The sequence below is a fragment of the Phyllostomus discolor genome, chromosome X (assembly GCF_004126475.2).
Source record: "Phyllostomus discolor isolate MPI-MPIP mPhyDis1 chromosome X, mPhyDis1.pri.v3, whole genome shotgun sequence".
In the NCBI taxonomy this organism is placed as follows: Eukaryota; Metazoa; Chordata; class Mammalia; order Chiroptera; family Phyllostomidae; genus Phyllostomus; species Phyllostomus discolor.
In genome coordinates, this window is record NC_050198.1 from 3,124,840 (window position 1) to 3,149,515 (window position 24,676).

Here is a 24,676-nt window from a genome sequence, read left to right on the forward strand (position 1 = left end):
AGGTCCTCAATAATATTGTACAGCACAAAAGGCTTTCCATCCCTTTACTATAAAGCAGTGATTCTCAAAATGGGGTGAATTTGCTCCCCCCAACCCAACAGTTGTCATTTGGCAATGTCTGGGGACATTTTTGGCTGCCACAACTATGGGACCATTATTGGCATCAGTGGGTGGATGCCAGGTAAACATCCTATAGTGCACCGGACAGCCGCTCAGGACAAAGGATCATCCAGCTCAAAATACCAATTGTGTTAAGCTTGAGAAATCATGCTTTAAAAGTACACTTGAATGGGAAGGAAAGGAAACTTCTTTTATTTCAGTCAACAGTCAACATAAAGCAAATACGAAGGGGGGAGGGACCCCCAAAACCCGGAATTTATTTATTAAAAAATCGTGTATTCATTCTTACATGTTTCAACTTCAGTCACTTTCATAGTACTCTCCATCGGATGTAATACACCTATTGAGACTTTTTTTCCACGGCTCAAAACAGTTTTTGAACTCATCAATTTTGATGCCTTTCAGTGCTTCTGCCATTTTTTTTGTTTCACTTCTTCCACATTAGCAAAATGTTTCCCTTTGAGGACTTTTTTCATCCTGGGAAACAAAAGTCACTCGGGGCAAGATTGGGTGAATAGAGAAGTTGGGGCATGGGGGTCATGCCATTTTGGGTCAAAAACTGCTGAACACTCAGTGCAGTGTAGGCAGATGTGCTCATAAATCACCCATCATGAAATGGGCAAATGCATTGAAAGTCTCCAAAAAAAATCCGTTGCATCCGAATGCAGCCTCTCACAACAATGCCAGCTGGTACATGGATACAGATGGGTTCCTAGAACACTCACCTAGTGAAGGAAGCATAGACTACAAGGGGCTCTCCCTCCAGAAGATAATTCTGTTTTTGGGGGGGGGGTCGCCTTTGTATACCAGCAAATACTATACAATAACTCTAACTCAAGATTATTTACAATAGATCCTGCCACACCAAGTTCAAATATACTGAGTTACCTAGAGCAATTAAAAGTAAAATTTAAAACATCAGGTTTAAACACTTTTTCCCTCAGCAAAATTTTTTTGTAATCAAGTAAGCAATTTTTACTTCTAGACATTCAAATCTTACTTTCTGATTTCTAGAAAATGTACTTCTTTTTAATTCAGTGGTTAGCTCATCTGTCAGATGTACTTATCAGATATGAGTATCAACCTATAAAAATAAATTTTAAAATAAATGGCCAAGATTGATCAAGAAAAATAAAGAGAATACAAATTATCCACCTCACTAGGAATGAACATCACTACTGATCCTACAGACAAGAGGATAGTACCCATATCAATGTTATGTACAACTTTATGCCAATAAAGTTAGTAACATATAACACAGAAGAAGTCCTTGAAAAACACAACATATCAAAACTAAAACAAAGAGAAACAGGAAATCCAATAGTACTACCTTTGTGAAAGAAACACAATTGAAAAACATTTCCACAAAGAAAACTCCAGACCCACATAGCTTCACTGGTGAATTCTTTCAAATATTCAAGGAAGAAATAATACCACTTTTAAAAGTAATAATCAAATAAACATTTAGAAGAGGGTCAGGTTCCATTTCACCAGCCCTTCTGGAATCACACCAAAGATTACCCTTTCCATCCTGGAAAGGCTCACACTTCCTTTCTTCTCCAATTTATCTTTTGAAAGGGAGGAGGCAATAGACAAGATTGAAAACATTTTTGCAAGATTCATTTATATGTGTCCGTTTGAAATCAGTTAAAATTTGTTAGACCTCATCTGGCTTTTTCTGCCCCACCCTACCCCTACCCTACCCCTTCAGCCCCCGAGTTCTTATTTTCTTTTTTTTTAAAGATTTTATTTATTTATTTTTAGAGAGGGAAGGGAGGGAGAAAGACAGAGAGAGAGAAACATCCATGTGCGGTTGCTGGGAGCCGTGTCCTGCAACCCAGGCATGTGCCCTGACTGGGAATTGAACCTGCAATGCTTTGGTTCGCAGCCCAAGCTCAATCCACTGAGCTATGCCAGCCAGGGCAAGTTCTTATTTTCTACTTTCCCCCTACGCCTACTCTCTGCTATGGCCAGGCCAGTTTCTTCAGAATCCCACAGTAAACCTTGCTCACTCCTTCCTGTCTTCCACGTGTACCCTATTCCTTCCCACCCTTCTCAACACACCTAAAATCCAACTCTCCACCAGAAGCTTCATATGAGCTGGAAGGTCTCACCCTTCTCAGAACTCCTAGACTATTTTTTGGAATTTTTCAATTAGGCAGTGATTCGATCTCACTGGCTTTCTTTTGTCTCCTCGGGTAGCATGTCATATCCCTCCAGCTGTTGCTTCCCTGCTTAAAATCCCTTCATGATTCTCTCTGTGACCCAAAGGGTAAACGACCAAGCTCCTGACTGGCCCGGCCTGTGTTCCAGCCTCAGTTCTCCCCAGTCCTCCCGAATTCAGGCCATGCCGGCCCCTCAACATGCCCAAGCAACAGCCCCTGTTGTGCCTCCTGCTTTTCCACATCTGTGCCCAGAGCCTGGGATGTCCTCCCCCGCCACACTCTGACCCCTGTCAATTTGCTGATTCTTCAAGAATCAGATCAAAGGTAACTGCCTCCTCCAGGAACCCCTCTTTGAAACACCATCCCCTTGTATTCCCTCTGAAGGCATTATTCTACAGGACCTTGAACTTATTTCTCTTATAATTGTTTGCCTGCCTCTATGACATGATTGTGGGGACCTGAGGATGGGGCTGGGTCTTGTTTATGTATGTATTTTTTTTTTTTGCTTCAGGACTTAGCAGAGCACCTGTCTCAATGGAGCAAGACTGGATGCTCATAGAGTGAGCACCCATCTTATACTTGAGAGCTTGCATGGTGATGGGTGTGTAACAGGAACTCAAAGGCTTAGACAGTGGCACTTGCTAGTTACATGGCATTGCAATAGGTACTCATGTAACCCAATTGGACAAGATGAGAATGGAGACACAAGGCTGCCGTTAGCTTTCAATTCTCAGGGCAATAATGAATTTCACTGAAACCATGTTTCACTCCAAGCTTCCCTGAACTTCAAACATCCGACAAGAAGGAAGTATTTTTCACCAGAGAGAGAAAAAATATTTTATAACATCAAAAGAAAAAAGCTAAAGGCAAAAAAAGCAATGAAATAACACTCAAACTGCTCTTTAAATTGTTTCTGTGTCTGTGTATGCCTGCAGCGATCCAATTACTTCTAAAGGGACTTCAAGCTCTGATTTCTGTTATTCTGGGAATATCTGTGCTAAAAGTATTAATGTTATTAAAGAAAAAGAATTAATGTCATTTGCCCTATGAAATTAGTACAGTCTATCACAGCTTATAATATATATAATAAATAAATATAATTTTACATATATATTTTATTATATATATTTATTTATATATTTTATATATAAATAAATATAATTTTACATACCTTGAAATATAGACATTTATCATGTTGATAGACCTCAATAATGTGCATTTGATGTAATAAAAACCTTTGTCCTTTCAACGAATGTTTGTGGAGCACCCACTATACACCAATGATTTAAATGGACATTGGAATACAACAATGAATAAAAGTCTTTGTTCTTGACAAAGTTAGTATTTGAACAGAAAAGAAGGCATATGCAAAACACTAACAAGCCAGATAACAGTAACCAGAAAAACCATGTCAAAATTATTAAATGGGTGATATTGGCTTTAAAATACAGTAGAAGCTCTCTAACGAACATTCACCTAATAAGCGCGCATTCTCTGTTCTTTTTGTAAATCACAATGACCACTGTCCACAGAACTTGACCTCAAAGCTGTTCTCAAGACATCTCTGGGCTACTTCTCCCACCAGCTGAATTGTGTACCTAAGAGTCAGTTGTTTCTTCCTAAACCTGTTTATGCCAGTTGTACTTGTTCCTTTAATTATTAAATATAATTCAATATCACACACATGAATAAAATCTGAGTGCCAAAAAGTGAGTTTTTATGTCTTGGAAAACCAAGTCGATTGCTTCAGAAAGTCTTAACCAAGAGGAGACACTTAGAAAAATAGTTGCAAAAAGAAAAGCGCAGACAAGACAATTTTGAAGCCATCTAACTGCTTGACCTTGATACAGCAGATAAGGATCTGCTCTAAGAAACCCTTGGACAGGTCAAGTGCTTTGGGCAACAGATTTTTCTGAAGCAAAAATATACTAAATAATTAATAACTTCCTGTTTGTCACAAACTGACTCCTATTGGGCTACAAGGTTTCTTCAAAATGTCAGCCTGCATGGGAAACTTGAAGGGAGTGTTCTCCGGGACCCAGGGTGGGCTGTTATTAGATCTTTACACCCAGAGGGAGGGAAGCTAGCACATTCTGGGATACTTCCTGCTGGGGTATTGGTCAGGATACCATCCCTTTTACTCCAATTGTTTCTGAATTCCTGAACAAACTTCCAGAACGGGTGTTGTCTCTATGGGTCCTCAGTGTGCTTCCTTCTGAGTCTTGCCTTGGAAGGTGGCCTGGGCTCTGTGTGGGGGGTGCGGAAAAGCTCTCAGGAACAGCCAGCTCTAAGGAGAAGGGGGCAGAAGCCAGAGCTGGAAGCACTCCCCAATCAGTCTCCTTGGAGAAAGGCCAGTCATCCTTTTGGCAGGCACGTCAAGATGCCAGACTTCAATGCAAGTGCAAAGAATGCCTCTGACACTGGCTTCGTGGAAACTAACAATGCTCAATTAGGGACCTGTTTTCTCCTGTGTTTCAAGCATAACATTACCCTTGCATTTGTTTTCTTAATGTACACCCATTGCAATGTGTAAGAGCCCCCCACCAAATAATTTCATCATATATTTTATTTTGTAATACATTGAGATTGAGAAAATGATTCACCCAAGGTCACACAGCAAGTCAGTGGAATTGCTGGGGTGGGCCCCTGGGCCTCTGGCTCACCCAGCTTTTCCTGTTTCTTGGTCCTGGGAATGACAGTGCTGGTTGCACCTGGGAGCTTGCTAGAAGCACAGAGACTCGGGCCCGTCCAGGCGCACTGAATCAGAAGCTGCTTTCTAAACAAGATCACAGACGATCTGTATGCACATTACAGTTAAAGAAGAACTGCTCCAAACCAGGTTTTTCAATTGATTACATGAAGTGATAAGTTCATAATCTTCACAGAAATTTTCTTACCACAAGATGGATCAAAACAATTACTTAGCTATTTCTCTGTATCTGATCATCTCACCTAGAATTTTCACTTAAAATCATAGGCAGCTAATGAAACAAAATCGGTCTTTCTCTCTGGATACATGACCCATATTATAGCAGGATGGATAGCTCATATGTGACTTATAAGAGGTTACTGCATTGAGTCCATTCATAGTTGCTATGTCTTCAGGCCTATGAATGAGGTAACAGTCAGAATTCTGTTAGGCAACGTGAGTTTCCATCAGAGCAAACCAGAGTGACAGTGCGAATGTGTGCATGTGCGTGCACACGCACATGCACAATGGCCAATGTGGAACCCCTCAGCCAGTGAATTGATTAGTTTCCTCACACTCATTTAGTTGGTGTACTGCATACAAACAATACATCAACATTTTCCCATCGTGCAAAACAACCAAAGTTACTGAACACTCAGACACACGGCAAACATCAATTGGCTCATTGCATTTACATGAACCGTCCAGAATAGGCAAATCCATAGAAAGTAGATTAGTGGCTGCTCTGGCTCGGGCTGGGGGAAGGGGAGAATGAGGAGTGGCTTATAATGGGTGCAGGGTTTCTTTTTGGAACAATGACAATGTTACTTAGTGGTGGTGGCTGCACAACTCTAAATATACTAAAAATTCCTGACTCTGTACACTTAAATGTGCCACCTGTAATGGTATGAGAATTATATCTGAACAACACCATAAAAAAATCAATGGGCTCAACAACAAAAAATGTTTTCTTTGAAGGCACACAGAAACATACAATCGTACACACCACCACTGCTTGTTTTTAAAAAGTTTAACTTAAGGATTTCGAATACCTTCAAATTGGAATCTGAAGGGGCTTTTATGTCCACAAACCTCCCTCATTTTACCAGGAAATGAACTGATACCAGTCTGAGGAAGTGACGTGCATGAGAACCCAAGTCCCAACTCAATGGACCAATGGTCAGAATTTTCCCAGCATTACATCATTTCAATTAAAGCATTCATCGGGTATGTTCGGTAATTGAATACATCTGGAAAAATAAAACCAGTTCATGGCCCTGTGGTGTATTTACTAAGAACCTACTAAAGAAAATCAGTTTGTTTCCTTATTAGCATGAAGGGAACTTTCTTTTTTTATGTAAAAACTAAAAACCAAAACCAAGGATACAGGCCGAACCAGCGAAGTATGCACAAATTAACATAAATTGGCAATTGAAGTGCAGAACTAACAATTGTCCAAGACACAAAGTACTTCCTTGAGAACAGGCCTCTGATTTGGGCATTTGCTTCATGAGAACTCCCACACCTACTGAAAAATAAAACCCTCACTTAAGCCCAGGGTATTGTGAAAGCCGTTCTCAAGAAGGTACCCGTGTGATCATTAAAGGCTCAATTTCTAACCTGTACAAATCCCAACGCTTGGCATTAGAAAACCAGAAATAACTTTATTTCAGGAAAATTAGTGAGCGCTTTTGTCAATGCTGCACTTTGTGGAACTTCAACATCCTTGCTCCAAGCATCGCCCAGAGAGTTACAGGCTGAGCAGCGGCCCAATCTTTGTGTGTGAACCTCATTTAAAAGGGAGATTTAGAGTCAGCGAGAGGCGCTGGGGAGAGAACAGGGACTTCGGGGCAGGAGGTAGGGAGGAGGGGGACAGGGAGATTTAAGTGATGTGACTACTCACGTGGGGGCATTAGGAGAAGTGGGAACCAGAGTTACAGGTCCCACAGTTCTGCCCCTTCTAGAAGGATTTTATCCTAGCTCTCCCCTAACTCTTTGGTAAGCAAATTTCCTGTTGGATTCAGAGGCCTTATTTCCTTTTGTATTTTGATCACCTAGTAAATTTTTTTTAAAAAAGAAGATTTAACTACAAAATTCTTTGCACTTCCTTTTAATACAAAATACTGTGCCCTCCTTCCTATACCTCGCCAAGATTTTAATTGGCACAAAATTAGACACCCCCTCCCCGCCAACCCACACTCAACAGCAGAGGGGATGTGGGATGCGGTCAGGGGCCAGGGATGGCGGGTGGGGGGACCGGCAGGGAACTCCTTAGCCCTCGGCCATTAACCCGCAATGGTTAAACCCACGGACTGCCTCATCAGGAATGCTTGGGAGAGGTCTTCAGTCTGTGGCTTTTGTGGCGCTGGTGGCTGGAGTCTGTCAGCCACTAGAGAAGGATAACAGAGCAGGAAGAGAACACCCTTTCCCCAGCGCGGCGCTCACACATTGCCCAGCGTGCAGTGACATGAGGTTGATTTCCACCGCACTCGACGAGTTTCCCTTTTAACGACGTGTTGCTGACAGCAGCATTTCGGGGTGTTAGGAGGTGACAGAAAGAATCCTCCAACCGCAGAACATACGCCCCGGCCCAGGTTGGAGATTTGCAAGCTCCAGAGCTGCCTCTCACCATTGCTAGTCGATCCCCAACTGCACTGAAACCTCCTTGGCACACTGTCTCCACCTGCGCCCAGGTCCGCATTTTGATAGTTGGTACAGGGGACAAAGAAAAGAAACCCTCCGACCCATCCTGTCCCTCTCCCCTCCCACCTTCCTGGTTTGAAGAGTCTCAAATGGGGTTTTCTGAGAGACGTGGGGCACTGGGCGTTTGTCTCGGGTGGGTTTAAGGCCAACTGAACCACGGCATGGTGGGGCTGGACGGAACTCTGAGCCGTGAGCTCGGGCAACAGGGAGGGAGAGCGTCCCGGGAAATGGGCAAGAAGCTAGCTACTCTCTAACAACCCCATAAAATAAAGCCGCCTGGGACGCTCCGTCTGCTCTCTCTGAAACCCTCCCGGGAGCCCAGCTCTTCCCTCCCCAGGGTGTAGCCGAAGCGCTGCCAGAGCGCAGCTGGGGCGGGGACGACCCCAGGACGGGATAGGGACGCGCACCTGGGCGTTCCGGACACCTGCGCTGCGCCCCTCCCACCTCCAGCATCCGCGCCCACACCCTGGCCCAGTGGTAAAGGTGCCCCCAGGAGGCCCCACCTGAGCAGGGATGGGCGCGGAGCTGTGGCGGTAGCAGTGGCACGGGGCCAGCGCGCTGGCTTACCCATGGTTGGAGACGGGCGGGAGGGGCACTGGCTCCCTGGGGACGGGCTGAACCGGTGGTACGAGTTTGCAGGTTGGGCGGGCACAGGCGCGGGCAGGGCTCCGGGTGGGCTGCGCTGGGCTGCTGGGCTGGCGGCTGGCTCCTGGCTCCCGGGCTGGGGTGGGAGAGAAGCGCGGCTCCGCCTGCACTAGGGGCCGGCCGCGCCGAGAGGGGCCCTGACGTCAGCGCCGGGGGCTTTGTGCGTCCGCAACTGGGCCCGAACCCGCCACAGGCGCACCCAGGCGGCTGGCCAAGGGGGCCGGCGTGTCCTGAGACCCCGAGACAGCGCCCAGGGGCCCGAACACCAGAAAAGTCACTGGAGGGATGCAAAGAAAGGGGAGTGGGCTTCCAGGATCTCAGAAAAGAGAACTCAACAGCTGGAGAGGCTTTGCGATCTTAGTTATCACCCATTGTGCGGCTGGAGAAACTGAGACCCGGGTCACTGCCGCAAGGACACCCAGTGTTTGACAGCGCTGTCCCACTCCACAGTCCCGGATCCTTTTGTTCACATACGGACTGCGGGTGGTTTACTTAATTCAGCTGGTCTCAACCCAGGTTGCACGGGAGAGAGTAGGCTGGGGAGCTTTTGTGTCATCGGGACCTCAGCAGGGTGGGACCAAGTCAAAGACTCCCCAGGTGATTCCGACATGCAGCCAAGGTTGCCAATGCAGACTGCAGTTGCTGGTGGGTAACAAATGATTTCAAAGGGCACAGGCAGCACTTTCCGATCTGGGGTGGTGGCAGATTTGGTGGTGTTGGTGATCAAGCTCACTTGCTCCCTGGAAGCCCCCCCCCCCCCCCCCCCGACATGCTCTGAGAGACGGGTTCAGACTAGCCCCAGTCACCACTTCCCCCGCTCACACCTCATGCTTGAGCCTGTAAGTGAATTAATGGTTTCACAGTGTCCGGGGGTTTAAATTCCTCCTGTCTCCTTAGAGAAGCATTTTCCTGTTTCCAAAGGTATTAGAAAAGTGCTGAGACCCTGGCAGTTTTTCTATGGCTACTGCTTTCTGAGACATTTCTGAGCCCCTGATAGTTTATGTTGTGCTTCTTGATTGTTTCAAAAATACATCATGTTACTTGAACTGAGGGTTACATAAACAGTAACAGTAGACAGTACACTTAAGGGACATTTAAGCCAGAAGAAAGAGGCTTCAGGATTGAGAAAGCGTGGAGGAGGCAAACATTTCATCTATTGAAATTTATTGGATTAGAGAAGATTTCATCAAGGCAGAGCTCTAGAAAGCCTAATAATATTTTGCATAAAAGGACAGAGATTTGTGCTTGGCGGATCAGTGGCTCATTTTCACAATCCCCGGGGAGCGGTCGTAGCTAACCACCCTCACGTAGGAATAAAATAACAGAGAGCTCATAGGTTTAACTTTTTGTCCTCTTGTTACAGGAAAGCAATCCATTTGGATGGGGCCTGAATGCATGTGTGTACAGGAATGCAACTGCAGGTGACAGTGACAGGGATGGCCTGCAAAGGGCAGAGAGAACGGGGAAGTGGGTGGGGGCAAAGAGGAAGTCCTTCGAAGTCAAGACCTGATTTAGGGAAGAGTGTTCGGTTTGGTTGGTTCCTACATGGTGGGAGGCCCCTAGGAGACAGTGAAAACAACAGAATGGAACTTGGCATGGCACTCTGAAATAGTATTTGGGAGCCACCATGGGAGCAAGAAGTCTAAGGTTTTGTGCGCTGGGATGAAAGGAAACCCTTTCATACGCTTTCTGTCATTCCCTAGAAGTCTCAGGTTTTTTTGAACTAAAGAAAAGAAATAACAGCTGTCCAAATATTGGTACTCATCACATGGGATGCCGTGATAAAATCCAAGTTAGGGCAAGTGTGTACACAATGTCAAAGGAAAGCCACGTTTTAATAGAAATTTTTACTCACTTTGGAAATGTCATGGACTGATTTCAACAGGCAATTGTCCTGAAAACCCTTAAGAAAAACAAAACAGCAGTTGGGAAATTAACAAGGCTCTACTACAGACAGGGTGCAGAGGACACCTAATATGCGTACTTGACTCTTAGTCAAAGAAATGGTATTTGAAAAAAATAAACCAATTTTCTCACATTGGTAACTAAAGCCTTTTAAAAATCAAGCAAGTCTACCTTGTACGTGGGCGAATAAATTGGTAGAGCCTTTCTGGAAAGCTATTTGGCAGTATGAATCAAGCGGCCTAAAAAAATTCATAGTCTCTGACCTAATAATCCCACTTCTGGGACTCTCTCCTAACTAGAGAATGACTGTTTCAGTAAAAATTAATGTAAAGAGATGCTTATCACACAGCAAGATGGAATAGCAAACAAACAATAAAACAAAAACAACAAAGGAAGCAAGAACTGTTCCATGAAAGGGAAGTAGTTATATAAATTATTATTGACCTAGCTCCGTGGTTCTCAGCTGCGGATGATTTTGCACCCCGCTTCCCACCCCTGCCCGCCACCACCACCAGCAGACATTTGGCAATGTCTGGAGACAGTTTTAGTTGCCACATCTTTAGGGTGAGGGCATTCTGAGATTTCGCAGTGCAAACAGGGATGGAACTCTGCAGTCCAAACTTTTGCTTTATTTTCTTTTAGGCAGGCAGGGGAGCCCTCACTTGACTTTGCCTCCATTCTAGAGTGTGGGAAAAATAGTTGGTTTCCATTCTTTTCTTATACTGTATTTTATTTATCTACTCACTGGGGATGGATGGGGCTCAGGTGGCCTTGACTAGTGAGCAAATAGAAAGTAACCCAATGTAGCAAGAAGCAACAGAAAATTAACAAAGTGACTTTCCTATGAAGTTGGCTGGTACATCGCTTCGTTAGGGAAAAAATGAGTTTAAATGCACATGTTTTAAAACTGCAAATACCCCCTAAGACTCAACATCCCTCACACCTTGAGTGTGAATCCAACTGGCTTTCTAAATGTCTATATTTGCATTGATATTAGAAATATGGCCACCCTGAGAGTTGGCAAGTTGAACGGAAGAAGGGCAGACAAAAAGTTCTACATAGAGTTCCACAAGGCAGAGGTGGTCAGTGCCCAGCCAGGAGGTTGCGGCTTGGGGTTGCAGGTGACAAAACCTACAAGGGAGAGCTCCCCGGATCTTGGACAGGAAGCTGAGATAAAGATTAAAGCACCTCCAATATGATCAACTTTGCTTTGTTCTACATTTTTCCATGTTTAACTTGGGAATGGAAGAGAAGATACAATTTTTGCCTGCCTAATGTTTAAGAAGCTAATCTGCCCTTGGGGTCATCATGAATCTTTAAGTGGCTTTTCCAGTCACCTGCAGGAGACAGATGAAGGTGTCGCTGCTCTCTGTGCGCTGGTCCTCTCCTGAGGAACTTCCTGAGCATCTGTGGTGTGGGCCCTAGATTCCTTCCCACACATTCCTGGTTATCTTATGACGCCCTGACCTTTTGTTGTGTTTCCTTTGACGAAGAAACTTGGCCTTGGAGATACTAGGCCGGGTGTCCCAGGTCACACTGAGTGCGTGGCAAATCTAGACATGAGCTCTGCTCTGTCCTAATCCAAACTCTGCCCACTCCACAGCATTACCATCCGTAGAAAATGTTTCTCAATTGTAAGATGCCTGATCTGGGCTCTAAAGAACAAGTGCAAAGCCTCAGCCAGGGGTCTGTTCTGGGGTCCCCTTTGAGAATCAGTTTCCCATTCAGCTGTGGCTGAGAGGATGGGGAATGTGGCTGTGTCCTGCCATAGGTCTTGCAGAGTCACAGGCTAGAAGTCAGCAGAATGCAGGCAAAATAGAACATGGCCACCTCCCAGGGGGCCCAGGATTCAAAGCAGATCTGGCCTTTAAACACAGGTCATTTCATGCTGTCTTTTTGTGAAGCAGAGCCATTGGCAAGTGGTTTTCCTTTGGTTTGTGCTGAGCCTTTCACTCCACAAGTCTGGATGATATCCACCTCTAATGCTTGTGCCTTTCACAGGACTCTGGACTTTTAGACTGTGGCCGAGTTACCCACATACATGAATCTAGCTCAGAGTTCACAGTGGGGCATCGGGAACTCACAACAAACACCAAAGAATATAGCTAATGTGACAGTGTGTCCTTGGTTTTGCCGATGACACTTTAAATGAAACCATGTGCAGAGCTCAAAATTCTTTAATTATTAGCCCATCATTTTTATTAGCTGACAATACTTTTCCCACACTGCCCATTTGCCTAGTAATAATGAATTTGATAGACTTTTGGAAAAAATAATGTTGCTTTGGGCTAAGATGTTCCTGTCATTTCTCTCGAGTGATTCTCGAGAGTATGCCATAGAGTGTCTGAGTTAAAGGAACTTTATAACTCATCCAGTCCAATCCTCCATATTCAGAAATCCCTTGTGTCTTGCCCATGGCCATTCAGATATAATTGAATGCTTCTCAGGATGGGAAGATCGCTACTATTATTTCTCAACAAATGTAACTGTGAAAACATATTTCCTCCCAAGTTACTGTGGGCCTCCCAACCTCCTCCTCTAATTTTGCCAAGTTCCTCTTTAAGTAGGAGGTCTGGGTGAGATGTAAATCTCCAGCTGCTTAGGTTGGAGCTCCTTCTTCCCCTGAGTTGGAAACACTCCAAATGATATGTATTTATGTTTGTTTGTTTTTATTGAGGTAAAATATACACAACATAAAATGAACCATTTTTAATATATTTTATTGATTATGCTATTACAGTTGTCCCATTCCCCCCCTTCACTCCCCTCCACCCTGCACACCCCCTCCCACCCACATTCCCCCACTTTAGTTCATGTCCATGGGTCATAAGTTCTTTGGCTTCTACATTTCCTATACTATTCTTAACCTCCCCCTGTCTATTTTCTACCTACCATCTATGCTACTTATTCTCTGTGCCTTTTCCCCCTCCTTCCTCCTCCAAACAGGGGTTGCTAACCCTCCATGTGATCTCCATTTCTGTGGTTCTGTTTCTGTTCTACTTGTTTGCTTAGTTTCTTTGTGTTTTTGTTTTAAGTGTGGTTGTTAATAATTGTGAGTTTGCTGTCATTTTAGTATGGATGTTTTTTATCTTCTTTTTCTTAGATAAGTCCCTTTAACATTTCATAAAATAAGGGCTTGGTGATGATGAACTCCTTGAACTTGACCTTATCTGAGAAGCACTTGATCTGCCCTTCCATTCTAAATGAGAGCTTTGCTGGATAGAGCAATCTGGGATGTAGGTCCTTGTCTTTCATGACTTGGAATATTTCTTTCCAGCCCCTTCTTGCCTGCAAGGTCTCCCTTGAGAAATCAGCTGACAGTCCGATGGGAACTCCTTTGTAGGTTACTGTCCCCTTATCTCTTGCTGCTTCTAGGATTCTCTCCTTCATTTTTACCTTGGCTAATGTAATTATGATGTGCCTTGGTGTGTTCCTCCTTGGATCCAATTTCTTTGGGACTCTGAGCTTCCTGGACTTCCTGGAAGTCTATTTCATTTGCCAGATTGGGGAAGTTCTCCTTTATTATTTGTTCAAATAATTTTTCCACTTGTTGCTCTTCCTCTTCCCCTTCTGGTGCCCCTATAATTCGGATGTTGGAACGTTTAAAGATGTCCTGGAGGTTCCTAAGCTTCTCCTAATTTTATTTTGAATTCTTATTTCTCCATTCTTTTCTGTTTGGTTGTTTCTTTCTTCCTTCTGGTCCACTCTATTGTTTTGAGTCCCAGTTTTCTTCCCATCACTATGGGTTCCCTGTGCATTTTCCTTCATTTCACTTATTGTAACCTTCATTTTTTCATCTAATTTGCAACCAAATTGAACCAATTCTGTGAGCATCCTGATCACCAGTGCTTTGAACTGTGCATCTGATGGGTTGGCTATCTCTTGGTCGCTTAAAAATATTGGTTCTGAGGCTTTGATTTGTACTTCGGTTTGAACCATTTTGTGGGGGGTGAGGTCTGGTCACACCTGTTACGTATGAGGGGTGGAGCCTTAGGTGTTCTCCAGAGTGGGGCACCCAAGTCATTGGGTTGTGATGTTGTATGTGGGGCCAGGGTCCGAGAGGGAACAATGGTGTTTGTTCCTCTCTCTGTTGGATTTCATTCCCTTCTGCCGCTTTCCCCAAGCTAACTGGGCCTTTCTGGTGTTGATTCCCATGTGGGTGGGCTTGTGCACATTCTAGGACCCTGTGGGTCTCTCTAATGCACTCTCCTGTGAGGCTGGGAGTCTCTCCCTGTGCCTCAACCCCCACAGGTATTTTCAATCAGTGCCTCGAGGCTCTGTTTCCTGGCACTGGGACTCTGGGTTGCAGTCTGTCTCACTGCCCAGTTTCACCTGCTTTATCTGTGTGTTAATGTGGCCCAGACAGTCAGGCGCCTTGCACGCAGTGCCTCGCTTCACAGTCATGACCTCCCTGGGTCTGCCAGCTTCCTGTGTGCTCGGGATGCCTTATGCACCCGGGATGCATTACGTGTTGCTTTTTGTGCCGGGACCCCTCTCTGCCTGGCTGCCTGACTTCTCCCCTCCTACTGGTCTGGATGAATGTGTCTATTTTAACACCTTGGTTGTCTGACTTTCATACAGTTCAATTTTCTGTCAGATCTGGTTGTTATCTTGTTTCTAAATTGTTGCTGACCTTATTTTGGTTGAGCAAGGGGGCACAGTGTGTCTACCTATGCCTGCATCTTGGCCGGAAGTCCAAAATGAACCATTTTAAAGTGTAGAATTCAGTGGCATTTAGTACATTCACATGTGCAAACATCATCACTATCTAGTTTCCAAACACATCACCACCCCAAAGGGAAACTGCACCCCTTCAGCACTCACTGCATATTCCCCAACCTGCCAGCCATTGGCAACCACTCCTCTGCTTTCTGTCTCTATGGACTTGCGTGTCCTGGACATTTCATGTAAGTGGATTCATATAATAGGTGGCCTTTGTGTCTTGGCTTCTCTTACTTAGCATAATGTTGCAGCATGTACCAGTACACCATTCTTTTTCAGGACTGAATAATATTCCTTTGTATGGATAGACCATATTTGTTTATCCATTCATCTAGTGAACATTTGACTTGTTTCCACCTGGTGGCTATTGTGGGTAAAGCTGCTGTTAACACTGGTGCACATTTATCTGTTCAAGTCTTGCTTAAAATTCTTTTGGGCATATACAGGGTCTGGCACATATAACACCCCTTTTACATTACAAAATTTTTTTTTAAAGATTTATTTTATTTTGGGGGATTTTATTTATTTATTTTTAGGGAGGGAAGGGAGGGAGGGGGGGAGAGAGAGAGAGAGAGAGAGAGAGAGAGAGAGAGAGAGAGAGAGAGAGAGAGAGAGAAACATCAATGTGCAGTTGCTGGGGGTTATGGCCTGCAACCCAGGAATGTACCCTGGCTGGGAATCGAACCCGGGACACTTTGGTTCCCAGCCCGCGCTCAATCCACTGAGCTATGCCAGCCAGGGAAAATTTTTTATTATAAAATCATAAGCATGTAATTCTGTAACATAACAATGTCACACTCAAGCACATCATATGGCATTTTTGGGGAAATGTTCAGATTAAAACTATCTATTATTACCCTACCATCCACACTCAAGCAGGTGTTACTTCTGCTGGACCCTGTATAACTAGTAGAACTGCTGGGTCATGTGATGATTCCATGACTAACTTTTTGAGGAACAATCCTACTGTCTTCCACAGTGACTGTACCATTTTACATTCCCACCATCAATGTCTGAGGATTCTAGTTTCTCTGCCTCCTCACCAGTGCCTGTGTTTCACATTTTTCAAAATTGTAGACATCCTAGTGAGAGTGAAGTGGTATTTGAAGTTATCTGTGTTTTCTTTAACGATTTTATTTATTTATTTTTAGAGAGGGGGGAATGGAGGGAGAAAGAGAGGGAAAGAAACATCCATGTGTGGTTGTCCCATGTGTGTTCCCTACTGGGGACTTGGCCTGGAATCCAGGCATGTGCTCTAACTGGGAATCGAACTGGTGACTCTTTGGTTCACAGGTTAGTGCTGTATCCACTGAGTCACACCAGCCAGCGCTGAAGCCATCTATTTTTTAAGACCTCCTTGATATGGCCTCTGAGGCCCTGCCTAGGCTGATCCTAATCTCCTACTACACACCCTCACTCTCCATGCTCTAGCCTCACTGCTGTCCCAGGCCCTCCCTCCCAATGCAGAGCCTTGGTACATGCTCACGTATCCCACTGTCTCTTTGCCTGGTTAGAACCCACTCAACATTTGCCTTGCAGCCTCAGCATCACTTCCTCCAGGAAGCCATCTCTGACTTCCCCATTAGGTTGAATGCCCGGATAGACAGTCTTATCACATGGACCACTTCCCCTTCCTAGATCCTGCCACAGTTGCAATTTTTCTTCAGATTATGTGCATATATAACATACATGTTTTTCTCTGTTGGGCTGTGACTATAAGTGGGAATAAATGTAAAATATCCTGATTAATTAATGAATTGAAAACTTTTTGAGAAACCTTGGGAGACTTCATGTCTATCCCCTCCTTCCCAGGACTCTGTTTCTGTAATAATAGCTTTCTGCCTTTCCTGAATCATCAGTATCTACTTTTTGACTCAATCATTCCTACTGGTTCACACACACATTCTATCCACTGCCTTATTTTCTTGCTCCCTTTCTTAGCAAAACCTCTTGGAAGAGTCAACCATACTTGCCTGCATGTCCTCACCAATCACTCTCTGAAGCCTACTCCAATAAACCTTGTGTTCCCATCATTCTGTTGAAACTGCTCTTGTCAAGAACACAAATGATCGCATGTGGCAAAATGGGACTCTTGCAGTTAGAGGCCTCAATACTTCTAGAAACACATTCTTATGTAGGCTTCCATGAACCCACATATTTCTGGTTTTCCTTCTACCTCACCAGAGGAAGGTTCTCAGTCTTCTTTCCTACAACCTAAATTTGTCTTGTCATGCCTGTGTTTATTTCTTACTGTCAGTTTCACAGCATGGTTTGGATGTTCCAGGTGGGCAGAAAGCTTGTTCCTCTTGACCACCACTACAACCTCCCTGCACATAACATATCAGATGCCCAAGTTTTTATTAAATGAATGAATATTTCCTCCATTTCAACTTATATAAAGTTGAACCTAGGGATCTTTAAAATTCCTGCTTGTAAAAATATCATGGCATCTTATAAGTATCATTCTGAGGTTTAATTCTTCTACCTAACATATTAGCTACCTCTTGTGAAAATGAATAAAGGAAAACCACATTCAAAATGAAGTCAGGAAGCCATGAAGGGAGGGCTTTCATGCGTGTACTACTTGTTGCAGCTTCCTTTATATATCTCAGCTGGAAGAAGCTTATTTTACACATCTCAGCAGGAAGAAGGAAGGTTTTCTAGTTGCCCAGCAACAACTCAGCCAACAAGAAGCCATCACAACTTACCCAATGAGAAGCCACTGCAGCTAGAACCCTTACTCCCTTCCAATGAACTTTTGTTCAGAATCACTTCTCTCAATTTCTTCCCTTCCCCTATAAAACTACACCCCTGTCCTTTGTTCTCCAGACTTGCCTATGATTCCTCTGCTATTTCAGAACAAACTAGATTTTCCTGGCTAAACTGCTCACCTTTTTGTTTTAAAGCTTGACACCCTCTTGCTTTTGGTGAATATGCTTTCTATATTTTCATCATCTTGTAGATGAAAATATTGATTCTGACCATCTTTCTTCCTTCCCATTGACCTCAATTCATTGATTGGCATTCTTTGAGTATGTTTGTTTTCAGCCAGCTGGGTAATCCTCAATTGTGTTGACACCCAGCACACATTTCTGTATGTTGTCCACAAGGAAATAACAACTTCTGTTGTGGAAAAAGGCCATTGTCTATTTAGCACACACAAAGTTCAAGGTTGATTCAGCTGTTCAGCTGGGGCAGACACCTGTTAACAGGATGATTTCTAAAATGCACTGTGAGCAAAGACTGTTTAAACCCAAGAAAGAGGAACAGATGTGACAATTATGCAATCCCTGCATATTTTAATGCCCAGAAACTGCCTCGTCTCTTTTCTCCTTTCCCCTCTTCTCCTCTGAATGGCTGTCCCTGTGCTTCCACTCTTCCTGAAGTACAGAGAGGATGTTGAGCAAGCCCTTGTTCTCCCTTTTAGAAATTTTATCCAGGAAAGCAATGAAGTTGGAGGAGACAGGGGAAAAGAAGGTGGGGGTGGGGGAGGGAACTTTTGTGCCTTAGTATATGCGAGTTCCCCACAATCAACTCTTTGTTTTAAAAATGCTCAGAGAGCTTAATTGTAACTGTGCCATACACTTGTTGATGCACTCTACACATCACTGAATGTTTCTCCCAGTGGATTCCTGAGACAGAGGTAGGCAGGGTCAGCATTATCAAAATTTTGTGGAAGAGATCATTAAGACTGGGAGTGGTAGAGTACATTAGGCATGGTTAATAAGACTCATGGATAATTAGAAGTAGAACTTGCTGAGTGCAGCCACAATGGTTCCTTGTCAATTTTCCTTCCCACCTACCAATATCAGTGTCTAGTCAAAAGTGTGACAAGGTGGCTGTTTGAACTTGCTATTTTCTTTTGGGCAAGTGATCTAATTCCTTTGAACCTGATTGCTTATGCTTGAGAGGCAGATAATAATGCTCATGGCACATGCCACCTTGTGGAATTTTGAGCAGGCTCAAAAGAGTATTTGGAAACATGTGGTTTAAGGTAAAGTCCTACCTCCAGGCTTATATTTTTGTTGTTATTGCCATGATGTGCCAAATCAATATCTCTCTGTCTTGCACTCCCTTTATTTAAGATGGAGGCTTCTGCTTCAATCCAGTTTCCTGGTCCATGATCATATTTGCAAAGACCTGCAGGGTCCAGGGATGTAAACTGACAGGCTTGAAATCCTGGACTCATGTGAAAGGAACAGGAGGTGTTCATTCCAAGCTTGCCTAGAGGTATCCTGAGGACCAGCTGGACTTTTTTCCCTGTATTCCTCTGTGTCCTCAGTCCCTCACTGCAGTTTGTTGAGTGAATGAATGACTACAAAGAGCAGACAGACTTGGGGTCAAACCTCACCTTGGGCCCTGACTAGCTGAGCCTCAGTTTCCCAATCCACAAACTGAAGACAATATACTTTTCTTAATTTATTTTAATTTTTTATTTTTATTGACTTTCTTGGGGTAACATTGGTTAATAAAATTATATATTGGTTAATAAAATTATATATAAACTCTTTGCAGGATTGGTAGGAGGATTTCAATAATAGCTATTTGGTACTTTTCTCTTTCCCACAGTCAACTTACCCATAGTTCCCCACTTTTATAATGGTATCTGCTTTAGATTTTGTTGTTTGTTTTCAATTTTTGCTCCTTGTCAAAGGCAGAAGAAAACTAGATGGTAGATTGTTCTGCCTTCTCTCCATCAATTGATCTGTACCAGACAAGTCTTTGTCCTTCCTTTGTCTAGTCATGAGTTTAAAAATATTTTTTTGTGCTTTGTAGGTAACAAATAAATGCATAGCCCAGGCAAGGATAAAATATTAGCAAATCAATCCACTTTTTTTTTAAATAAGGCAATCAAACACCACAATTCTGCCCTGGCTGGTGTGACTCAGTGGGTTGAGCACCCTCTTGCAAACGGAAAGGTCACTGGTTTAATTCCCAGTCAGGGCACACGCCTGGGTTGCTGGCCAGGTCCCCAGGAGGGTTGTGCAAGAGGCAACCGATTGATGTATCTCTTCCTTTCTTTCTCCCTACCTACTTCCCATTCTCTCTAAAAACAAATAAATAAAGACCATAATTCTAATTCTAAAAACTGTTACATTTCTTTTGTTCCTTAAAATGCAATTGAATTTGAGATAAAGAATCAAAATCCTTTATGAGAATTACATTGAAATCGCTTTCTATCACCCAATAGGTCATATTTTGGGCACGAGTTCCCAATCTGTAAAATGAATAATGACTGCTTTAGAATAATCATAATTACATCCCCAGGAGAAAATTTAATCTCAGTTAATTTTTTCTTTGTACTGTCAAATGACTGAATCTGAAGCAGTTATAAGGTCCAGCATTATTTTTCACCACTAAATAGCACGCCCATCACCCTTCACAGTTCCCTGGTTTTCCCTGCCATGCAGGCATTTGAAAACAGTAGTTTGTGATTTAAACCTAACAAGCAGCAAAATGTCATTTAGGAAGCTGATTTGATAATCCACCTTTGCGCATGTGCGTCTTGGTGCCATAGCAAAGGGCCAGGAAAAAAAAATATGTAGGCATGTGGCTGTGGGGGCAGGATTAATCCTCTCTCTGCGTTCGGTTTCCGCTTTGTTAAGGAGTTTCGTGTGGGTGGTGGGAGCAGATTGGCCATCTGAAAAAGCCAAGCTCCCTTTCCTCTGTGGAACAGTGGCCCCTTCACAGCAGCTGTGCATGGGGTGTCTTTGCCTTCCCTGTGTATGGCTGCATTTTGTGTCTGTCCTTAGGGCCAGGTCCTCTGGGGATGTGGTATGTCTCTCCATCTCTTCCGATATCTGTGGTATTGCATCTCACCTCTCTATGGGTCCACTTGAACCAGGCTCCCTCCTTGGTGAAGTTAATTATCACATCCTAGTAAGAGAGGCAAAGGGTGCCGGTGGGTGGTACCTTGTCTGCCCCAGTTAAATATGCACAGCTGACAGGTGTGATCTGGTGATGGCCTTGGAAGTGGACTGGCTTCAAATTCTGCTCCTGGCTTCACAGAAGCTGTGGGGACTGCGGACAAGTGACTTGAACCTCTCTGTGCCTTCCTCCCCAGCACAATGGGAGTAGAAGGACACCTCTCCTAATTAAAAGGATTGTTATGAAGAGGCAATGAGTTGATGCACCTGAAGAGCGGGGTGCAAAGCCTAACTTTCAGTGAGTGCTCCATAAACAGAAATTATAGGTATAGTGCAGGCAGAGTGGCCCTGGGAAGACCAAGTGTGGGCGAATCCAGCCTCATCTATACTTCTTACGCATGGCTTCTTCAGAAGGCTTTGCTGATTGATTTGTTTTTATTTGTGTGTGTGTGTGTGTGTGTGTGTGTGTGTATTTGTGTGGCCCAGGAACACCTTCCATTGGACAATCCAATTGATCTCCAACCCTTTTATTTATATATATTTCTGCCCATCTCTATATGTAGAGAGAGAGATGAATAGAGATATAAATTTCTACATACATACATATATTGACACTTCTCCCCTTTGGTAGCATTCAATAGTGTTTTTCTGGTTGTCTCACTGCATTCAAGTTTTATCACAAGAAGCTCCTGGAGTGGAGTTCTAAATCCAGTATTAATTTAAATGTTCTGTTGGGGAGCTTTGTCTCCCCGAAAACATCTAGCATTTATCTCATGGCTCTTTGCCACGGGTGACGTGAGCAGGCACGCCTTCCTGCATAGAAAGGGGACTCTGAGGTGGGGGACGAGGGCCATGGTACAGCCTGGTGGCTTTGACAGAAGCCACCGGCTGCACAGACGGCTGTCCCACCCCCACCCTGTCCTTGGCTCGGACGGCACAGCAGTTGTCTCCCTCGCAGCTCCCACATCTTACTCATAATCACTGACTGTTCTCAATCTGTCTTTTTCTGGTTTCCTTTTTCTTATTCCTCCACCCCCTCAATTTTGGGGGGGGGCTTCCATTTTCTCCTCCGAGTCCCACCAGCCCAGCTTGACAGGTTTTCCTCTCTTATGCCATCCTCCGTGTTGACTAGGCTTCCCAGCCCTTTCCGCTTTTTGTGTGGCCAAAGGTGAGTGATGTTGTGTGTCTACTGGGTCCTCAGAGCAGTGGTCTATGGTCTCTGTGACCGTCTCCTCTGTATAGCCAGTGGGCAAAGTCCTGGTGGCCCCCGATTATCTATTTCAGTCTGCTCAGCTGATTGAGAAGCACAGCGAGTGACTCCTCTGTGCAGTGAACTGATGAATTAGTTGGTTTGAGGGGGCCTCACAGCCTCTCTGCAGCACTGGCCTGCCAGACAGCAAGGAGTTCCCACTGTCGGTGCTGCTCAGGTTAGGGTTATGTCTCTGAACGTGACCACCAGCCACTTGGCACTGTCCACTGGGGATGCTTGCCCAGGGCTCTGTGTGATTCGGGTGCCTGCTGATGTTGGACTGGGGGAAGGCAGTGTGTTAGTTTTCTCTTGCTCCTGTAACAAAATACTGCAAACTTGGTGCCTTGAAATGACACAGATTTATTCTCTTCTGCTTGTGGAGCTTAGAAGCCTCCAATCCGTTTCACTGAGATAAAGTCAAGGAGTCAGCAGGCCTGAATTCCTTCTAGAGGCTGCAGAAGAGAATGTCTTTCCTTGCCCCTTTTAACTTCCCATGGCCGCCTACATTTCTTGGTTTGCGGTCCCTTCATCCATCTTCAAAGTGTATCTCTCCAGTCTCTGCTTCCCATATTACATTGCCCTTTTCTCTCATTGCTCACTTTACAAAGGGACATTAGATGGGTAGTCTAATTTAACATGAACCCTTAACAGCAGAGAGCTTTCTCTGGCTAGTGGGAGAAGAAGAGGGCAGAAAAGGATGCCAGAGAGACTGGAAGTCTGAGAAGGCCTCACCTTGCCATTGCTGGCTTGAAGATGGTGGGGCCCTGAGAGAACAAAAGGGAGCCACCTTACAGAGCTGAGAGAGAGGCTCCTGGCTGACAGCTAAATAGGAATAGGGACCTCCATCCTCAGCCCTACAACCACAAAGAGCTGAGTTTGGCCAACAACCTGAAAGAACCTGAAAGCATGTTCTTCCCCAGAGCCTCCAGAGAGGACTATCGGCCTACCCATGTTTTGATTTTAGCTTGTGAGAGCCTGTGTGGACAATCGAGTCATGTCATGCCGGGACTGCTGGCCTGTGACAACGAGTTAACAACTTTGCATGATCTCAAGCCACTCAGTTGGTGGTACAGTGGAACCTCAGGCCTCCAAGTTAATTCCTTCCAGAAGGCTGTCTGAGAAGCGATTTGCTCGAAAACAGAATCATACAGGTGACTGATCATATGGGTATCGACACATAAAGTGTTGTCAGGTTGAGAAGTGAACTTCTGTTTGACAACTGACAGACTTCTTCAGTGAACAACTTGGTTGAGAACTGAATTGTCTGAGATGAGAGACATTCGAGGATCAAGGCTTGACTGTAATTTGTTATGTAACAATAGAGAACTAACAACAGTGAGTTAACATACCGCCACTCTATGGTTGATGACTTTGACTCTAGCTCACCCTGAGTGTCAATCAAGCTATTCATAGAAAGAAAAAAATATATAAACAAGGGGCAAGAAGCTCTGGGCTATGAATAGACCACCATCATAAAAGAAAAATATCCTTGCTCCCCCAAAGATGTCCACCTAATTCCAGAACCTGTGACTATGTTACATTATACGGTGAAAGGGACTTTGATGATGGGATTACATTAAGGCTCTCAAGGTCAAAGATGATTCTGGATTATCTGGTGGGCCCAATGTATTATAATAGCCAGCATTCCTATAAGACGGTAGTGGAACTAGGGTGTCAGAGTCAGACAAAGGAGGTGGGAGGACGAGAAGCAGAAATTGCGGTTATGTACTCTGACAATGGTGGCAGCCTCTGGAATGAACGCATCCTCACCAACACCTTGATTTTAGACTTCTGACCCCCAGAACCATAAAGCAACAAACCTGTGTTGCTTTAAGCCACTGTATTTGTGATCATGAGCTATGACAGCAATAGGAAATGAATACAACCCCTCACTGAACAGTGTGGTGATTCCATGAGCAATAGCATCTAAAGGCCACAGATCACCCGAGGGAGACAGAGCAGAAAAGCTTCTCTACATTTTAGTTTAGGAGTCAGGCCTGAGAGGGTTCAGGTGAGTTATCACCCAGTGAAAGCCCTTGGGAGAGAGGGAACAAGCATTGTACATTTCACAGAAAAGGGCTCCTGGCTCCTGATTGCTCTCTTCTGTGGAGGCCAACAGCTGAGGGGCCATTTGTAGAAAGGGAAGGAATCATGGACTGGTTCTGGGGGCATCTAAACTGAACTCAAGTCACTTAATAGGGAACAGAAATGTCCTTTCTGTTCATGTTGAGTATTCATAGCACAGTGAAAAAATAAATGTAGTGAAATCTGTAATGATGTGGAAAACTGACATTTTCTCAAGCTTGTGTACATGAATAAAAACATATTTGGGAAAAAAAACACATAAAACCAACCTGGGGGGAAGTTTGGCTACCTGGCTCTTCACAGTGCCAATTTATAGGAACTCTTTCCTGACTTTCAAAATCCTCAGTTGGTGTTTTTGATTTGTTTGTCTTGGGTTTTGATTTTTAGACAATTTATCTCAAAACTCTTCTAGACACTTTGCTATTCAAAGTATGGTGCATGGGGCAGCAGCATGAGCATCACCTGGGACCTCATTAGAAATGCAGTCTGAACCCTGACTGGTGCGGCTCAGTTGGTTGGGTCTCAT

At 44.2% G+C, this 24,676-nt stretch overlaps 1 protein-coding gene across 2 annotated transcripts in view; it reads right to left on the reverse strand.

The window, feature by feature from the left end:
- The window catches only part of GPM6B (glycoprotein M6B), a 140,597-nt gene extending 132,106 nt beyond the window's left edge, over positions 1-8,491 (reverse strand). The window contains exon 1 of one of the 2 annotated variants that reach the window (XM_028522283.2): positions 8,245-8,491. In XM_028522283.2, the coding sequence (XP_028378084.1) occupies positions 8,245-8,248 (4 nt within the window). In that variant the 5' untranslated portion in view covers positions 8,249-8,491. The remainder of the gene's footprint in view (positions 1-8,244) is intronic. The other variant, XM_028522281.1, reaches the window with a different exon arrangement.
- Between the last annotated feature and the right edge of the window lie 16,185 nt (positions 8,492-24,676).